The sequence below is a fragment of the Hirundo rustica genome, chromosome 1 (genome assembly GCF_015227805.2).
Source record: "Hirundo rustica isolate bHirRus1 chromosome 1, bHirRus1.pri.v3, whole genome shotgun sequence".
NCBI classification, from domain to species: domain Eukaryota; kingdom Metazoa; phylum Chordata; class Aves; order Passeriformes; family Hirundinidae; genus Hirundo; species Hirundo rustica.
The window spans coordinates 31,744,334-31,759,464 of record NC_053450.1 but is presented as its reverse complement, the minus strand read 5'-3'; the positions used below and the strand labels follow the sequence as shown (position 1 = coordinate 31,759,464).

General features: G+C 35.9%; 1 protein-coding gene across 2 annotated transcripts in view; it reads left to right on the top strand.

Moving 5' to 3' along the window:
* Positions 1-15,131, top strand: part of CRISPLD1 (cysteine rich secretory protein LCCL domain containing 1) — a 39,802-nt gene that overhangs the window by 12,587 nt on the left and 12,084 nt on the right. For both annotated transcript variants that reach the window (XM_040083948.2, XM_040083952.2), the window contains 8 exons: positions 7,259-7,377; positions 7,511-7,643; positions 9,094-9,209; positions 10,101-10,201; positions 11,294-11,473; positions 11,567-11,627; positions 11,753-11,819; positions 12,432-12,562. In XM_040083948.2, coding sequence (XP_039939882.1) covers positions 7,259-7,377; positions 7,511-7,643; positions 9,094-9,209; positions 10,101-10,201; positions 11,294-11,473; positions 11,567-11,627; positions 11,753-11,819; positions 12,432-12,562 — 908 coding nt within the window. The remainder of the gene's footprint in view (positions 1-7,258; positions 7,378-7,510; positions 7,644-9,093; positions 9,210-10,100; positions 10,202-11,293; positions 11,474-11,566; positions 11,628-11,752; positions 11,820-12,431; positions 12,563-15,131) is intronic.

Below are 15,131 nucleotides of genomic sequence, written 5' to 3'. Positions count from 1 at the left end.
TGTGTTGACAAGCGTTGTGGTGCCATTCAAACAGATTTGTAGAACAAATTAATTGATGCTGAGAGCCCGACATTCATGCTGATTGCGTTTCAGGGCTTGTTTTTTTTCTGCGTGTTTTTCTCTGTGGAATGAATACCCTTGAACAACTTCAAAGTGCACTCTAGCACTGTTCTGCAAAACAAAAGGAGTAGTTTCAAGGAGGTCCATACCTCTGAGCAGCTTGTGATATTTTCAATGTGTGCCTATCTCGACATAGAAAGCCAACCCTGATGATGATACCTTATCCAAAAGATAGATCTCATATAGTTTTCTGACAATGTGAGCAATACTTTTTCTTGGTAAACAAGTTGAATTACCTTTCATGTAGTACCAAATGAATCCCAGTCAAAGTGCTTGTCAGACCTGGGAATCAGCTGCCTCGTTGCACTTTTATCTTGTGCTCTCTTCAATACCCTGTATTTACCAAGGAAATCTGATAGACCAAAATCATTGAAACCTGGTCATGTCAGAGCATGGATGAGGGAACTAGTGGATGAAAAATCAGATGCTGTGCACACCTATATTTCAAAAAATTAATGAATAATTTTAATGAAAAGAAATTTCCTATTTTTTTTAAGTAAGTGTTGGAAGGTTTTCTTCATCCTTTAGGATCCTTGCCTATAGCTATGCAGAGATTTCTTTTCAACTTTACAATTTCTTTCAAAGAGTTAAGTGGTTTTAGAAGTATCCTTAGTTTAAATCTGTAAAATACTGACTATCTCTGAGTATTGTGGAAGAACTTTTGGAATTAAGCTTAAAGCTTAATTCAAGTCAGCTCAATATATATATATTTCAGTAGCCAGATTTTAATATCACTAATGACATTGTGGTTAAAATTTGAGAAATGCTTACTTCTGGTAGGATGTAAAATAAATAGGTTGCTGTGACTCTCCATATTCTTCCACTTTTATTCTGTCTTCTTTTAAAATGCCGAGCATCTTGGCATTTTGAAGATCACTAGTTTTGTACTTGTTTGAAGTTCTTCACTGTGTTATTTGATCTGAAGGAATATGAAAACTTAGATGTTTATCTTTGAATATGGAGATGCTTTCATTGTTTGAAGCCCAAAGCTTGCCATCATGTAAGTGAAATCATGTAAGTGAAACAAGGGAATGCTATTAAAAACACAAGAATAAAATTCCTATTCCAGTAAAGAGGTATCTTTTAAATACTTAGGCAGATTATTTCACGTTTGTTTCATTTAGCTTGCTTTGTAAGAAATGCATTATATTTAGAACTAATCTGACAGGATTAGTATGAAAAAACTTAAAAATAAACAGTCTTTTATCCTTAGAATTAAGATACACAGTTTTTCTTCATGTAACTTCTATTAGAATAGTTTAGGAGAGAAATTTAGATCTCTTATTTTAACTAATGAACGAGAAGAACAAAATTCAAGGTGGTATCAAAAATGTAAAGTGGCTTCTTCCTGTTCTTGATCCTATCTCTGAAGCAAAGTTTAGGCATGTTGTTAATTCAGTAGAAAATCTTCTGAATTATTCAAATTCTACCTTCATGTGACTGTAGAACTGGCCTTCAAAAATACCTTTTTTGCTAATTTTCTCAGTGTAAACTGTGATATGGATTGCAATCTTACAGATTTCTTGTACAAGGTTTAATTTTGTTTTCAGAAATTTCATACATATTCATGTTACTAGAGCCTGTGTATAATTTTTGCATTACTGGAGTAGTCAGATATAAATTTAAGATCGTTTTCCAAGTGGTTGCATCAGAGATTAGGATACCACTTATAGAGTCACAGAATTGGTAAGGTTGGAAGGGACCACAGTGAGTCATCTGGTCCAACCTCCCTGCTCAAGCAAGGTTGTCGGGGGCTCCTTTTCAGGAGCTTAAATTCCCCGGCATTCAGGTAGTTTTAGAGTTCTGACTCTCTGCAAAGCTCTGTGCCAAACGCAGGAAAAGACAGAGTCTTCAAGGTTACATGCTTCGTTTATTAGTTCTTATCTTACAATTTTCTCAGTGTCCAAAAGATGTTTGCTGCGGCTCGGACATCTGGTGACTCCCCCTGTCTCTGGGCTGTCCTTATCTTTTATACTAATTGCTACGTATTCTTTATTTACTATTTCTTACCAATGTCTATCACTATTACTAAAAAGGTCATCTTTACTCTGACCCAATCCTCACTAACTACTTTGTGCCAATGTCACTGCAGAAATGGAGTGAGGGAACAAGAAGGAAGAAGAAAGGGACAACGCCCTAAATTCTCCATCTTGCTCCATTCACTTCAATGCCAAGAATCCCAAACCTACTGTTTTTTCACCCTGTGATATTCTAAACTACTATTTTCACACTCTTGTGGCCTGCAATGCTTCCTGCAGTGCAAGAAGCCTCTCCCATGGACTGAAATCAAATCCAGTGTCTCTCTGAGCTCTGGGCTCTGGGCTGGGGTCCCAGACCCCCCTGCCCAGGTCCCTGACCCTCCAGGGCAACCAAAGGAATGCTCTGGACTCCAACACAAGGTCATCCTAGAGCATACAACACAGGATAGCATGCAGATGATTCTTGAATATCTCCAGTGAGGGGGACTGTGCAACCTCTCTAGGTTGCTCTCTAGGCAATCTGTTCCAATTCTCAGTCGCCCACACAGTAAAGTTCTTCCTCAGTTTCAGGTGGAACTTCTTGTGCATCAGTTTCTGCCCATTGCCTCTTGTCCTATTGCCTGGCACTACCTAGAAGAGCCTGGCTCCAGTCTCTGAACCCTTGTACCTGGGGATTTTCTTCCGCAGGTGCAGGACCCTGCATTTGCCTTTCAGAGCCCTTCAGATGAATTTCAGAGGGTTCTTCTCTGTCCAACCTGTCCAGGTCCTTCTGAAGGGCTGCACAGCTCTCTGGGGTATGCGCAGCTCTTCCCAGCTTTGTGTCATCAATAAAGCTCCTGAGAAGACATCTGCCCCTTCATCCAAGTAATTGATAAAAAAGTTAAACAATATTGGGCCCATTATTAAACTTTGGAGGACACAGCTAGTGACGGACCTCCATCTGGACCCTGTGCCACTGATTACAACCCTCTGGGATCTGCTGTTCAGCCATGTCTCAACCCACCTTGCTGTTCACTCATCCAGTCCACAGTTTCTGCGTTTGCCGGTGAGGATGTTGTGCGAGACAGTGCAAAGAACCTTGCTGAAGTCAAGGTAGATGATATCCACTGATATCCAGGTTGTTGGTTGATCATAGAGGGAAATTGGATTGGTCAAGCATGATTTACCTTTAGGGAATCCGTGCTTACTACTCCTGATCACCTTGTCCTTCACTTTGGTAGAGATGACCTCCAGAATGGAGCATTCCATTGCCTTTCAAGGGATTGAGGTGAGGCTGACACTGTGCTAATTTCCTGAGTCCTCATTCTTATGCTTTTTGAGAAGCATAAAACTGGGGTGATATTTGCTTTTTTCATTCCTCAGGCACCACTCTGATCTCCACAAACTTCCAGATATGATTGTGAGTCACTGTTGTGACTGTCAGCACTTGTGGATGCATCCTGTTAGGGCCCATAGACTTCTTGATGTCAAGTTTGGCTATGTTTTCTCTGACTCAATCCTCCTTGATAGAGGGCAAGTCTTCCTTCCTTCATTCCACTGCTTTGGTCTCCTAGATCAGAGATCTGAGGGCTGGTCTTGTCAGTAAAGCCCAATGCAAAGGTGTTCAGTACTGCGTTCTCTGTGTCCTGCTACCAAGGTCCCCACTCCATTTAGTAACAAGCCCACACTATCCTTAGTTTTCCTTTTGTTATTGATGTATTTGAACAAGTCCTTTGTTTTGTCCTTGTTGTCCTTGACCAGGTTCTTGAAGAGCCTTGGCCTGCTTCCACCTGTACTTCCTGGCTATGGTTAAGTAATGACAGGAGTTCATCCACACATGTCTTTTGCTCCCTTTGCCTGATTTCTTGCTCATCAGGATCATCCTTTAGCTTGGAGAAAGCAGTCCTTGAATATCAAGTTTCCCTCTTTTTATTGAAGGCCATTATAGTGATCCTGGAGATTTGGAAACCTTTTAATTTCTACATTGGTTTGGATTTGTGTTTTATGGGTTCTGTCTTGATAGGTCTAGGAGACACTTATAACTGTGACTTCTAGCACTTTTATCTCTTTTTCGTCTGCTGGCTGTAGGAGGTTAGTGATGTTTTATTCACATCTTTTCTTTGAAGTCTCTGGTAATCAAGAAAGTGACTCTAATCTCTAGAAAACTCTTTGGAACTGGGACATTTAGACGGTCTTCCAGGCTGTTGTATAAAATTGATGTTTCTTAGTAGAGTTTCTTGGTTTTTTGTTTGTTTGGGTTTTTTGTTTTGTTTGTTTGGTTTAGTTTTTTGTGTTTTTTTTTTTTTTTTTTTTTTTTAATTTTAACTTGTATTGAAGACATTGCAGGAAGTGGAGGCTTTGATGAGAAAATGAGCCCATTGAACAATAAACACAACACTTAAGGAGGGTGTTTTTGTTTTTTTTTTTCCCTTATAGTGCAATTTACACTTGACTGATTTTTTTTACACCTGAATTTGTAGCAATTTTGATATTTATTCCATCACATCTCGAAGTATACTTAAGTGATTAAAATGAGAAAGAAATTAAAATATGTCTTGTTAATCATAAATGAAGCTGCTTCAAGGGAAGTGCATTATGATGAGGCCTAGAAAGTGGAAAGTGTGCTTATCTCTGGCTAAGTAAGGTAAAGGGAGTAAAGACAATATTTTATGCTGTTGATGAAAGCAGAGAAACAGTTGAAGACAGAACGTTGAAGACCATGACCAATTTCAGCAGTATTTGGAGTTTGAGTGCTCATCTGTCAGGAGGATTAACGATGAATTTAAGTTTTTCATCAAAAAGTTGTTCTTTCAGAGTTCTGGATCGCTCTGTCATGCATAGCTTTCATCACTATTAAAAAAAAAATTGTTAAAGGTAACTACTTCACAAGCTTGAAGAGCTGATTCAAGCAGGTACTATTGATTGCCTAGTTCTAAATGTAAAGAAAAAAAGTATCATTATTTCAGTTAAAATAGCTGCATAAAACATTTCTTAAACTTGTGTGGTAAGAAAAATAGAACAATAGTGTGATTCCTTTAACCATGACTGTTATATTAAGAGTGGAAAATGTGGGGGGATGCTTTACAAGATAATATCTTCTGGCTTTCTGAACGTCATAAGAGCTGTAAGAAATTGTAGCTAGCCTTGGAGATAGGAAGTTGTAAAATTGAGCAAGTACTGAAATTTTGTTCTATCATAAGTCTAATTTATTCTGAATTTGTATTTCAGAGTTCAGTTGGGAAAACCGTTCTTAATAGCAATTATTTGGGAAATATATTAACTTTATTACTTATTCATCCTAAGAGCTAAATCTACATATTATAAGATTTTGAGGTGGCTTAATATCATAGAATATATGCAACAAAGACAAATTGTAGTGGCTTTTATTTTAAAATATTATGGTCTTGTGATCTTGTGGTGGAAGATGAAGCAACTCTACTACAGCCTAAAAGAACAAAGTATATGTGTGGATGAAGTGTGTTAATCTTCATGTGTTTTTAACAAATGGGTACAATAGGGGGAAGAACATTTTATGGTGGCGTGACAAGTAAAGGGAAGAGCAAAAGAATTATGCAAACTTTATGATTTAAGATTAAAATATTTTCTTCTGGAGATTAAAAAAGTTTTGGTTTATGACACAGAAATAATGGCCCAGAACAGTGAATGGAAAATCTGTACAGTTTTCTAAAGTCAGTGGGTTTTGTATCCATAGGTGGGTTGAAAGATTTATTCTGTCATTATTACACTCTTAGAGTATATCTGTCAAAATAAATGTTGCATTTTGTGAGTCAAAATATACTGTGTAAATTATTTACTTGCTGATAATAATAATGGACAAAATGCAATTCAACACATCACAGACTTCTGGAGACGCAAGAACAGATATTCTAGGATTAAACTGAATGATAATAAAGTCTTTACATAATAATAGTCTTGCGTAACTAAGGACATACTTGTTTTTAATGAGCTACCTGATTAATAATTTGAAAACTGCATGTCAAAATCCATAGAAAAATAAATTCTAGCATGGGGAATTTGTCTGTTATATTTGTGTAATCTTTGGCTGTGTTAAGGAGTTTTCTACCTTTCATCTGTGCCAAGAAGCAGTAGACATGGTCTTCAGTGTCTGCATGGGAATTTGAATCTGGAAATACTGAATTACTGTTGTTTAGATATCATAGTCTCGTTTAATGAAATTTAGTCTGAACGTATAATTAAGTATTTCAGGTTCTATTAATATACGTTTCTTTCCTGGAAATATTCTAGTATCCTAACCTGAGTGTTGGTATTAGAAAGTCAGTTATCTGGAAATTATTTCTGCAGCTATCAGGAAATTCCAAAATCCAAGCAAAATCATGGATACTTTGCACTAGAGCAATGGACCACTTTGAGCAAACTCCAGCTTAGTGCAGTAAAAATTATGCATTCACAGTATGATATGACTTTTTTCAAGAAGACTATGTCTTAGTATGCTTTTGAAAGAAAGATGTGGATTTACCTTTCAGTAGGAAGTTTATTCTTCCTTCTCCCTTAAGGAATAAAAAACTAAGGATAATCAACAATACTTTTTTTTTAACTTCTTCTAAGCATGCTTCTTTACTATCATGAATGTTCCTTTTTTTGCCAACCTATCCATAAAATCAATGAACGACAACCTTACTCTAGTTTTCATAATTTGTGTTTGAATTGTGTATTATTTCAGCAAATGGTGGTTATAAAAAAGGAAGAGGAGATCTCATTCATTTCACATAAACTATTAGTTTAGAGGAAATAAAGCTTTGTTTGAAAGCAGGTTGGATAATACTCTTTTGGTTAAGGAAATGCCCATTACTTAAAAAACACAAAAACACAAAATAAAAAAATGCACTTAATTTAGCTTTGAAAGTTGAACTAAGCCTCGTAGTTTCATATTTGTGCTTTATTCACTGCATGTGGCTGCACATGGTTTCTAAAGGGAATGCTGTGAAGGGATTAAAACTTTTTTTCTCTTGGTAAAAGCATTTTTCTTTTTTACATAACCCAAATGCAGCATACATTTTTCAATTCTTACTTTTTGGTCTTCTGCCTCAGTACAAGAAGCTTCAAAATTTTAAAAAATGGACAATTTCTTTTTTTAAAAGAATAAAATACACACCAAATATTTCTAAGAAGATTTCCCTTTCTCTTCTTTTAAATTTCAGACATGGGACACAGAACTGGAGAGATCTGCAGAGTCGTGGGCTGAAACCTGTTTGTGGGAGCATGGACCAGCAAGCCTTCTTCCATCAATTGGGCAGAATCTGGGGGCACACTGGGGAAGGTAATTTAAGATACTGTTTTATGCAATATGTGACATTTTTAAAAATCTAACAAAATTTGCTTGTTACTTAAAGGAAAAATGGTGGGAGATACAACTTTTGAATTATCTAATGCACTGCTACTGGCTTTCCTAGGTACAGACCTCCAACATTTCACGTCCAAGCATGGTATGATGAAGTGAGAGATTTCACATATCCCCATCCTCATGAATGCAATCCATATTGTCCATATAGGTGCTCTGGTCCTGTTTGTACACATTACACACAGGTATGTTGGTGCGCTTGGTTTTAATCACCCATGGGAAAGAGTGGCAGAGGCTCCAGCTAGGTTGCTGTATGACACTTGGAGCACACTAAACTTGCAGTACATACCACAGCACAAAAGCCCAAAAAGGGCTTGTTTAGACTCTACAGTTACAAGCACTGGGTATCAATGACAAAGTAAGGTCGTTATACAAATATTTAAATTTCGTCCTCATAAATATCAGCAGCATTGAGGAAAAAGCTCACAAACTGCAGTGTTAAACTGAGTATTACTGCTCAGTGCACTTTGCGTAATCTGGATAACCCTGCCCATAATATGTTGAAGAAACAGCTCATTAAAAAAAAAAAAAAAAAAATCCTAGGAGAATTCCTCAGATCAAACAGTAGTTTTTAAGACCTTGTTTTAACTTCAGGAAGATTTTAAAATTGCATAGTGATAATTTACTTCATACTTCTGAAATCTGTGTACCAAGCCTGAATTTTTGTTGAGGGGTACCAGGCAAGTTTTCAGTGAATGTGAAATACATGATCTTTTGAACATACTATGGTCCACATATAATTTTTGATATAACATTGAAAAACTTAAAAAATATTAATTTTTAAACATTTATTTTCTGTTTACGAGCATAATTTACAATTGTATCTTCTTTTAAAAATAAACTTACCTCCTTATTCTTATTTACTGTATCTATAACCTGTAGTTACATTTATTATTACACACAAGATCAATACATATATACAACTTTTTTGTGGTTCTAGTTCTTCACAATACTTATCTCTTTCTACTCCTAAATCCTGTTGGATCTACAAATTTGGCTTACCTTGAATGAATAGATTTTCAAAACCTTTCATTTGTATCATTTAAACATTCCAGATTTGGTAATTTTGATTACTTTTGAGATCTGCAATGAAAGTTGAATAAAGGAGCACAGACCTTAGATTGCAATGACATGAAACCATTTTCATTTAAAATCCATACCTTGGATCTATTCAGTGTATAAATATTTTTGTTAATGTTATTTATCCTTTGTTACCTCATTTTACTGCTGAAAAAAATCTTGTCTCAGTCCAACCAATTCAAACCCATCTGGGTCTTTAAGTTGTACTGAGAACTCCAGCACACAGGACCATAACTTCTAACTCACAATATTTAATCAATTGTGATTCCAAGAATCAGTTCTTCAGATCATGTTTTGTAAATGTTTTGCTACACTTTCAAATGTATGCTTAGAGCACTTGTATAAATGAGAGCCATATCTTTTCCATCAAGGTAAAACTTTTCTCTCTAATAAGGGTATAAATGAATGGCGTTTTGACTGTTGTAATTAGGCCACTTCAAGTCATTTATAAGAGAGTGGAATACATCACTTTGGTAATTTGAGTTTTGTATATTGGAGATAGTTTTGATTTTAAGTTGATCATCTTCGGTTTTCATGTTTTCCTCTTTTCCACAGGTTGTTTGGGCTACAAGTAGCAGAATTGGTTGTGCAATTAATTTGTGTCATAACATGAACATCTGGGGGCAGATTTGGCCAAAAGCAGTTTATCTTGTATGCAATTATTCTCCTAAGTAAGTAGATTGACACCCAAAAATATCTTGAGGGGACAATTTCTTATAATAGTCCAGGAAATAATCTGCAAGGAAATCAGTCTAGATTTTCTGGTTTTTATACTGTTACAAAATAGAACATTGTTCCCAAACAGCCTTCAGCTGCACAAACACTCTTGCGAGTTTTCTGGTGCTTCAGTTTCCTGGCCTGTGTTGTAGTACATAAACAGCATCAGAGACCTTTATTATAGTCTGATATTTTTCTGAAAAATAAATGTATCTCCCCACTGTGACTTAAAGAAATGTGTAACAGGAAGCCCATGGTTAAGATCAATTTTTATAGGATATTCCATCTAGGAGAGAGTGGAGCCTGTTCTCATGAAGTGGAGAAATTTGGTCTTATGTTGCTATGCCAATCTAAAAAGATCTTACAGCCATTTGTGTCAGTTCTTAATTTTTTTTCTTCATGGACTTTTCAACTAGATCCTGTGTATTTTGGTGTAGAATCATAGAATCATTTGGACAGGAAAAGACCATAGAGAGCATTGACTCCAGCCAGTAACCTAATGCTGGCAAATCCACCACTAAACCATGTCCTTGAGTGCCACATCTACACACCTTTTAAATACCTCCAGGGATGGTAACTCCACCACTTCCCTGAGAAGCCTGTTCCAGTGCTCAGCCCTTTCAGTGAAAAATGCTTCCTAATATCCAATCTAAACCTCTCCTAGTGCAACTTTAGGCCATTTCCTCTCATCCTATTGCTTGCAACTTGGGAATATCAGAACAATGTTATGGATTATGTGTCTGCTGATTTTCATAATTTATTTCTTGATATATTAAGTGCTGTTTAATATTAATATGTTCATGTGCTCATTGATTAAGCATTTTTTGCTATTTTTTCCTCTAAAGGGGTAACTGGTGGGGTCACGCTCCTTATAAACCTGGCCGCCCCTGTTCTGCGTGTCCCCCTAGTTTTGGAGGAGGTTGTAGAGAGAACCTTTGTTATAGAGGTATGTACGGTTTCACTGTTACAACTATAAACGGGAAGAGAAACGTGACTTTTCTTTTGATTTCTTTCCTCATTGTGCTTTAACATAAGGGAATAAAATATATTACGTGTGTGCCAAAAGATGAATTAGACCCTACTTTACTATGTTGAATGGGAATATGTGCTTGTGATGCGTGAGGCTGAGTCTCACCAGAGGGAATGGGGTGCACTGAACTCCAGCTGATAAGTGCTGATTCAGGGGTTTTAGTACACAAAGATGAAGACTCATTGTGTGCTCTTTATATGCCTTTCTGTAATTACACTGGAAGTCTGTGCAGTCACTTGTTTATAGGGAAACATTTGCTCAGTGACAGAGTCTTGTGGTGTGTGTGAAAAATCAAGAACAAAGCTAGAAGACGTTAGTAATTAAAGAAAATGTCAGCTAGGATGATTATTAACTTACCATTTTTGGAATAGCATTTATAGCATTGAAACACAGCATATTATGAAGCTGTTACTTTTTTTTGTTCTACTCTGTGAACAACTCATTTAGCAATTTTTGCTAATAACTTCTGAGATTTCATGTGGACCATATGAAAGCGGCATGTGGGTGCCCATATAGCCTCCTCATGGTTCTAAGTAAGAAACGTAGATAAAGTTATGAGTGTTTCAGAATTGTTTTTACTATGTATGAATAGAAGGGCCTCCTTTTCTGGTGTATGTTACTATGAAATAAGCTTTATTTGCATGCTATCTATGAACTTGGTAAAACTTTGCCCATGTGTAACAGATTGTCCAATTGGTTTTCTGATGGCATAAAGATATTAAAACAGGAGCGTTAAGAGCAGTTTCATACTTCAATTGTGCTACACATGTTGGGGAAAACCCAGCATATATTTTCTCACTATCACAAACATACTTGAAGTGCTTTATTAATCTTGAGTTCTCCATCTTATGAAGAAGTGGAGGGTTTTCCTTGCTTTCTTCCTTTTGTCCATCATTTTATGAGAAGAAAGCCATTTTACTGAAACATGGTAAGGATTTACATTCCACACTGATTTTTTTGTTTTTTTTTCCTGAGAGATTATTTTTTTTTGCTCATTTTCTGAAACAGAGGATTCAGGAAGACCTTATTCCCCCCATGAACCAGAAGAGGAAACCAATGAGATTGAACGTCAGCAATCCAAAGCCCAGGATGCAAATGTGCAAAGCCGGCCAAGAACACATCAGCCTTCGGCCTCCACAGGCACTGATGACAGTGAGAAAAATGAAGTGATAAGCACACAGCAAATGTGTAAGGAATTTACCTGATTTGCAAGTGGTCAAAAAAAATGAATTATGTAGTATCAAATTCATTACAGTGAATTTGCTTTTTTGCTTGTTTTAGCTCAGATTGTTTCATGTGAAGTAAGGCTAAGAGATCAGTGCAAAGGAACAACTTGCAATAGGTATGGTAAATTTTACAGTTGTCATTTTGAGATTTTTCTGAAAGGCTATATTTGTACATGAGCTGAAATTGTTCTCCTTTTTGTAATCCCAGGATTTAAAACCAAGTTGTATTTAATTTTCTTAGGTATGAATGTCCTGCTGGCTGTTTGGATAGCAAAGCCAAAGTTATTGGAAGTGTACATTATGAAATGGTAAATACTTTTGAATTAGATTTTGTACCAGTGGAATGTTTAATGAAATGTCTTTTCTGTTGGCACACTAGTTAAAATTATATTAAGAATGGATTTTGAGGATGTCAGCATTCACCAAAAGTAAAAGCTTACACCAAATGTTAAAGAAAGCATCAGGTGACCTAAATTTGTATCTGCTATTCTGTGTGTACTGTACAAATGTACTTCATACTTATACTTACACAGAAGCAGAATTTTTGTGTCCACATATTTGCATGTAAATATGTGAAGGTGCAACTAAAGGAGGAGTGCAGCAATTTGTGGGTGTGCTTGTATAAATTGTTTCAGTGAGATGGACTTGCTTGTGCATAACCTTAATACTAGCTCAGAGTATATAATTTGCTCTCTAGAATGGGAAAACAGTATAGAAAATGACAGCTACTGTGACCAGGTATGCTGTCAATGAGAATTGTTTATCTGTGTAAGGCAAAGTGGTGGTTTATTTGCTTGAAATAACACCTACGTGGACCAAATCAAACATAAAAGACTCTGTACCAAATTTTTAATGACATGTTGTAATTAAAACCTGGTTTCTGTCTGACATGGATCTGCTTTTCCTGCTCTGTTTTTCAGCAATCCAGTATTTGTAAAGCAGCCATACATTATGGCATCCTAGATAATGAAGGTGGATGGGTTGATGTCACTAGGCAAGGGAGGAAAAATTACTTTATCAAGTCTTACAGAAATGGTGTTCAGTCAATAGGGTAAGTTTTTTCTTAAAATGTGTGAAAAGGTTTCTATCTGTTTATTTTTGTTTCATACAAAATATATCACATTTTTAATAACATTTTGCTATGCTTTTTGTAATAAAGAATATAAAAAAGGTATGAAAAGACGTGTATATAGAGATTCTGTATCCATTCTGAAACTTTGGCCAGTGTTTAATGGTGGATAGAGAGTTGACACAATAATGTGAAAGAAGGTTAAATAATTTACAGAATGACTTGGGCAGTAAGTTAGGGTTTGTACTTAAATAATGTTGAGAGTGTTCAGTTAATTAATTGGTAAGGGTATATATTTATTGTCAAAACCTAGCACATACTGGCAGATTATTTTTGCTGTTTTGAACATGGGCAGAGCAATCTATGACTGTTTACAAAGCAATAATATTACAAGTTAGTGTTTGTAAATGACTTTCTTGTAGTGTGCATACGGAACAAGAAGAAAATGCACATCTTCTTGTATGGCTTGGTAATTTCATAACAGCTCCACAGTTTACAAATGACATTTTGCACAAATATTTTGCATTTTTTCTACATTAGCCAGTGATGGAATAATATTCCATATTGTGGAAACTTAATTTGGATGCGTACTGCACTGCTGAGGTGCCTTCCCTAAGACTGGTATGTGAAAACAACTCGAAATACTTGTAGACGTAGCTAAAGGGAAACCCAGAAAAGCAATGCATAGAGATGGAGAATGATTGCCTGTTTCATACATAGTTATCCAAAGACAGAAAAACATCAATATCAATATATTTGAATCTAAGATAATATTGGTATTTGCAAATTACACTTCACTATATCATAATGTATTCTTCAGAGCTTTACTTTGCTCTCCTTATTTCTGTCTACAGCTAGTATACATGTAATAGTGGTATGTGTAGCTCATAGGGGTAATATTGAGCTGAAAGAAAACAGAATTTTTCTGAGTGATATATTTGACTGGCATGTCAAGAGTTAAGGTAATCATCAGAGGCTGTGCTCTCACTTGGTGCTGTGCAAACAAATAATACAGGCTATGACACCTGTCATCATTTCTCTTTTCAACAGAAATGTCTAATCCAGCATAGAAAGGAGCACTGACATGGTAGACTGAATTCAGTGGCCTATAATTTGGTCTACCTGGGTAGCACTTAAGGCATTGATGCCAATCAGTTTCTTTGGATGACCTGACTCTGGTTTGATTTACCTGCATAAAAATGAAGATACAGACAAACATTTCTCTTTTTGACTTGCTTTGATACAAAGAGAGAAGTAGATCTTGATCAATGCTAACATATGAGGAGCCATTTTGCTTACAAATGTAGGAGTAGATAAGCTGTAAAAACTCTTTAAACTGAAACCAACTGATTGCCCATCAGTTGAAATCTCTATGTTTCTATGCTATATGAGACAAAACTGTATGATTGCAGTGTATTTAGCACCTATCGTCTGAGAACTGGAACTCAGGGCAAGTTATTTTGGCTATGGGATAAATAAAGATTATTTGCCAAAGTTTCAAACCTTCAAAAGGCCCATTAATAATATATAAGAGGATATATATATCCCATGGGATGATAATATATATATATATATATATATGGGATATAATATATATGGGTTATAATAAATATATCCCATCAATAAGGCAGGGGATGCCTTGCAGCTATCTGACTCTCACCAGTATCTGTAGATGGAGCTTTGCATAAACTATTTCATCTATTCGAGAATAATGAAATAAAATGGCTCTCACCTCTACCACATATTGCAAAACAGAATAGAGAATATAGAAAAGTAAGTGTCAGTGCAGGATATAGAAAATGTCCTAATCTTCAGCTCCTTTGATTTCTTATCAGAATTGCTAATACCAATGTTTTTTCTGCTGTTGGATTTTCTTAGGATAGGGTACTGTTCTGAGTATCTCAACAAGCTAGTCAACAACAGAATACATATTCCTACATCAGTGTTTGACAATGCTAAGGTAACAGAAGTATCAGCTACCTCAGTGAAAACAAATTGGAATCCAGTAAATGAGCAATGTGAAATTGATGGGTAATACAAGTAAATAAACCAATGCAGGCAAGCAGTGGAGCCCACAGGAGCCATTTGCTCCAAAAGTGAATGGGGAATAATTTCTTTGGTTTGTTGTTTTATTGATTTTTTTTTGTTTTTTTTTTTTTTTTTTAATAAGTAACCTTATGTATGTCAAAGGCATCATCAGCTTCTTTGTTACAGATGAAGAATATCACAATCAGAGGCATATCCCAGGAGTTAAAAGAGGGGGAAAATAGAAGATGAGGGGAATAAAATAGAAACGTTCACCAGTTTGTAATGAAACAGCATAATCTATGCACATATAACAACAGGAAGAAGATATATCTGAGTGCAATATAATTACAGGGGAATAAAGAACTCTTACACGTTATGCTGTGTTTTTAATTATCCTGATGAAAACAGGAGATGCAAAATCCAAAAGTAAAAACTAATGAAACATTTCAGAAAGGCTGTGAGGAGAAACTCTTCTCAGAGTTGGAGTTGTTTATAAGAATGAACCTTCAGCAAAAGGTAAATG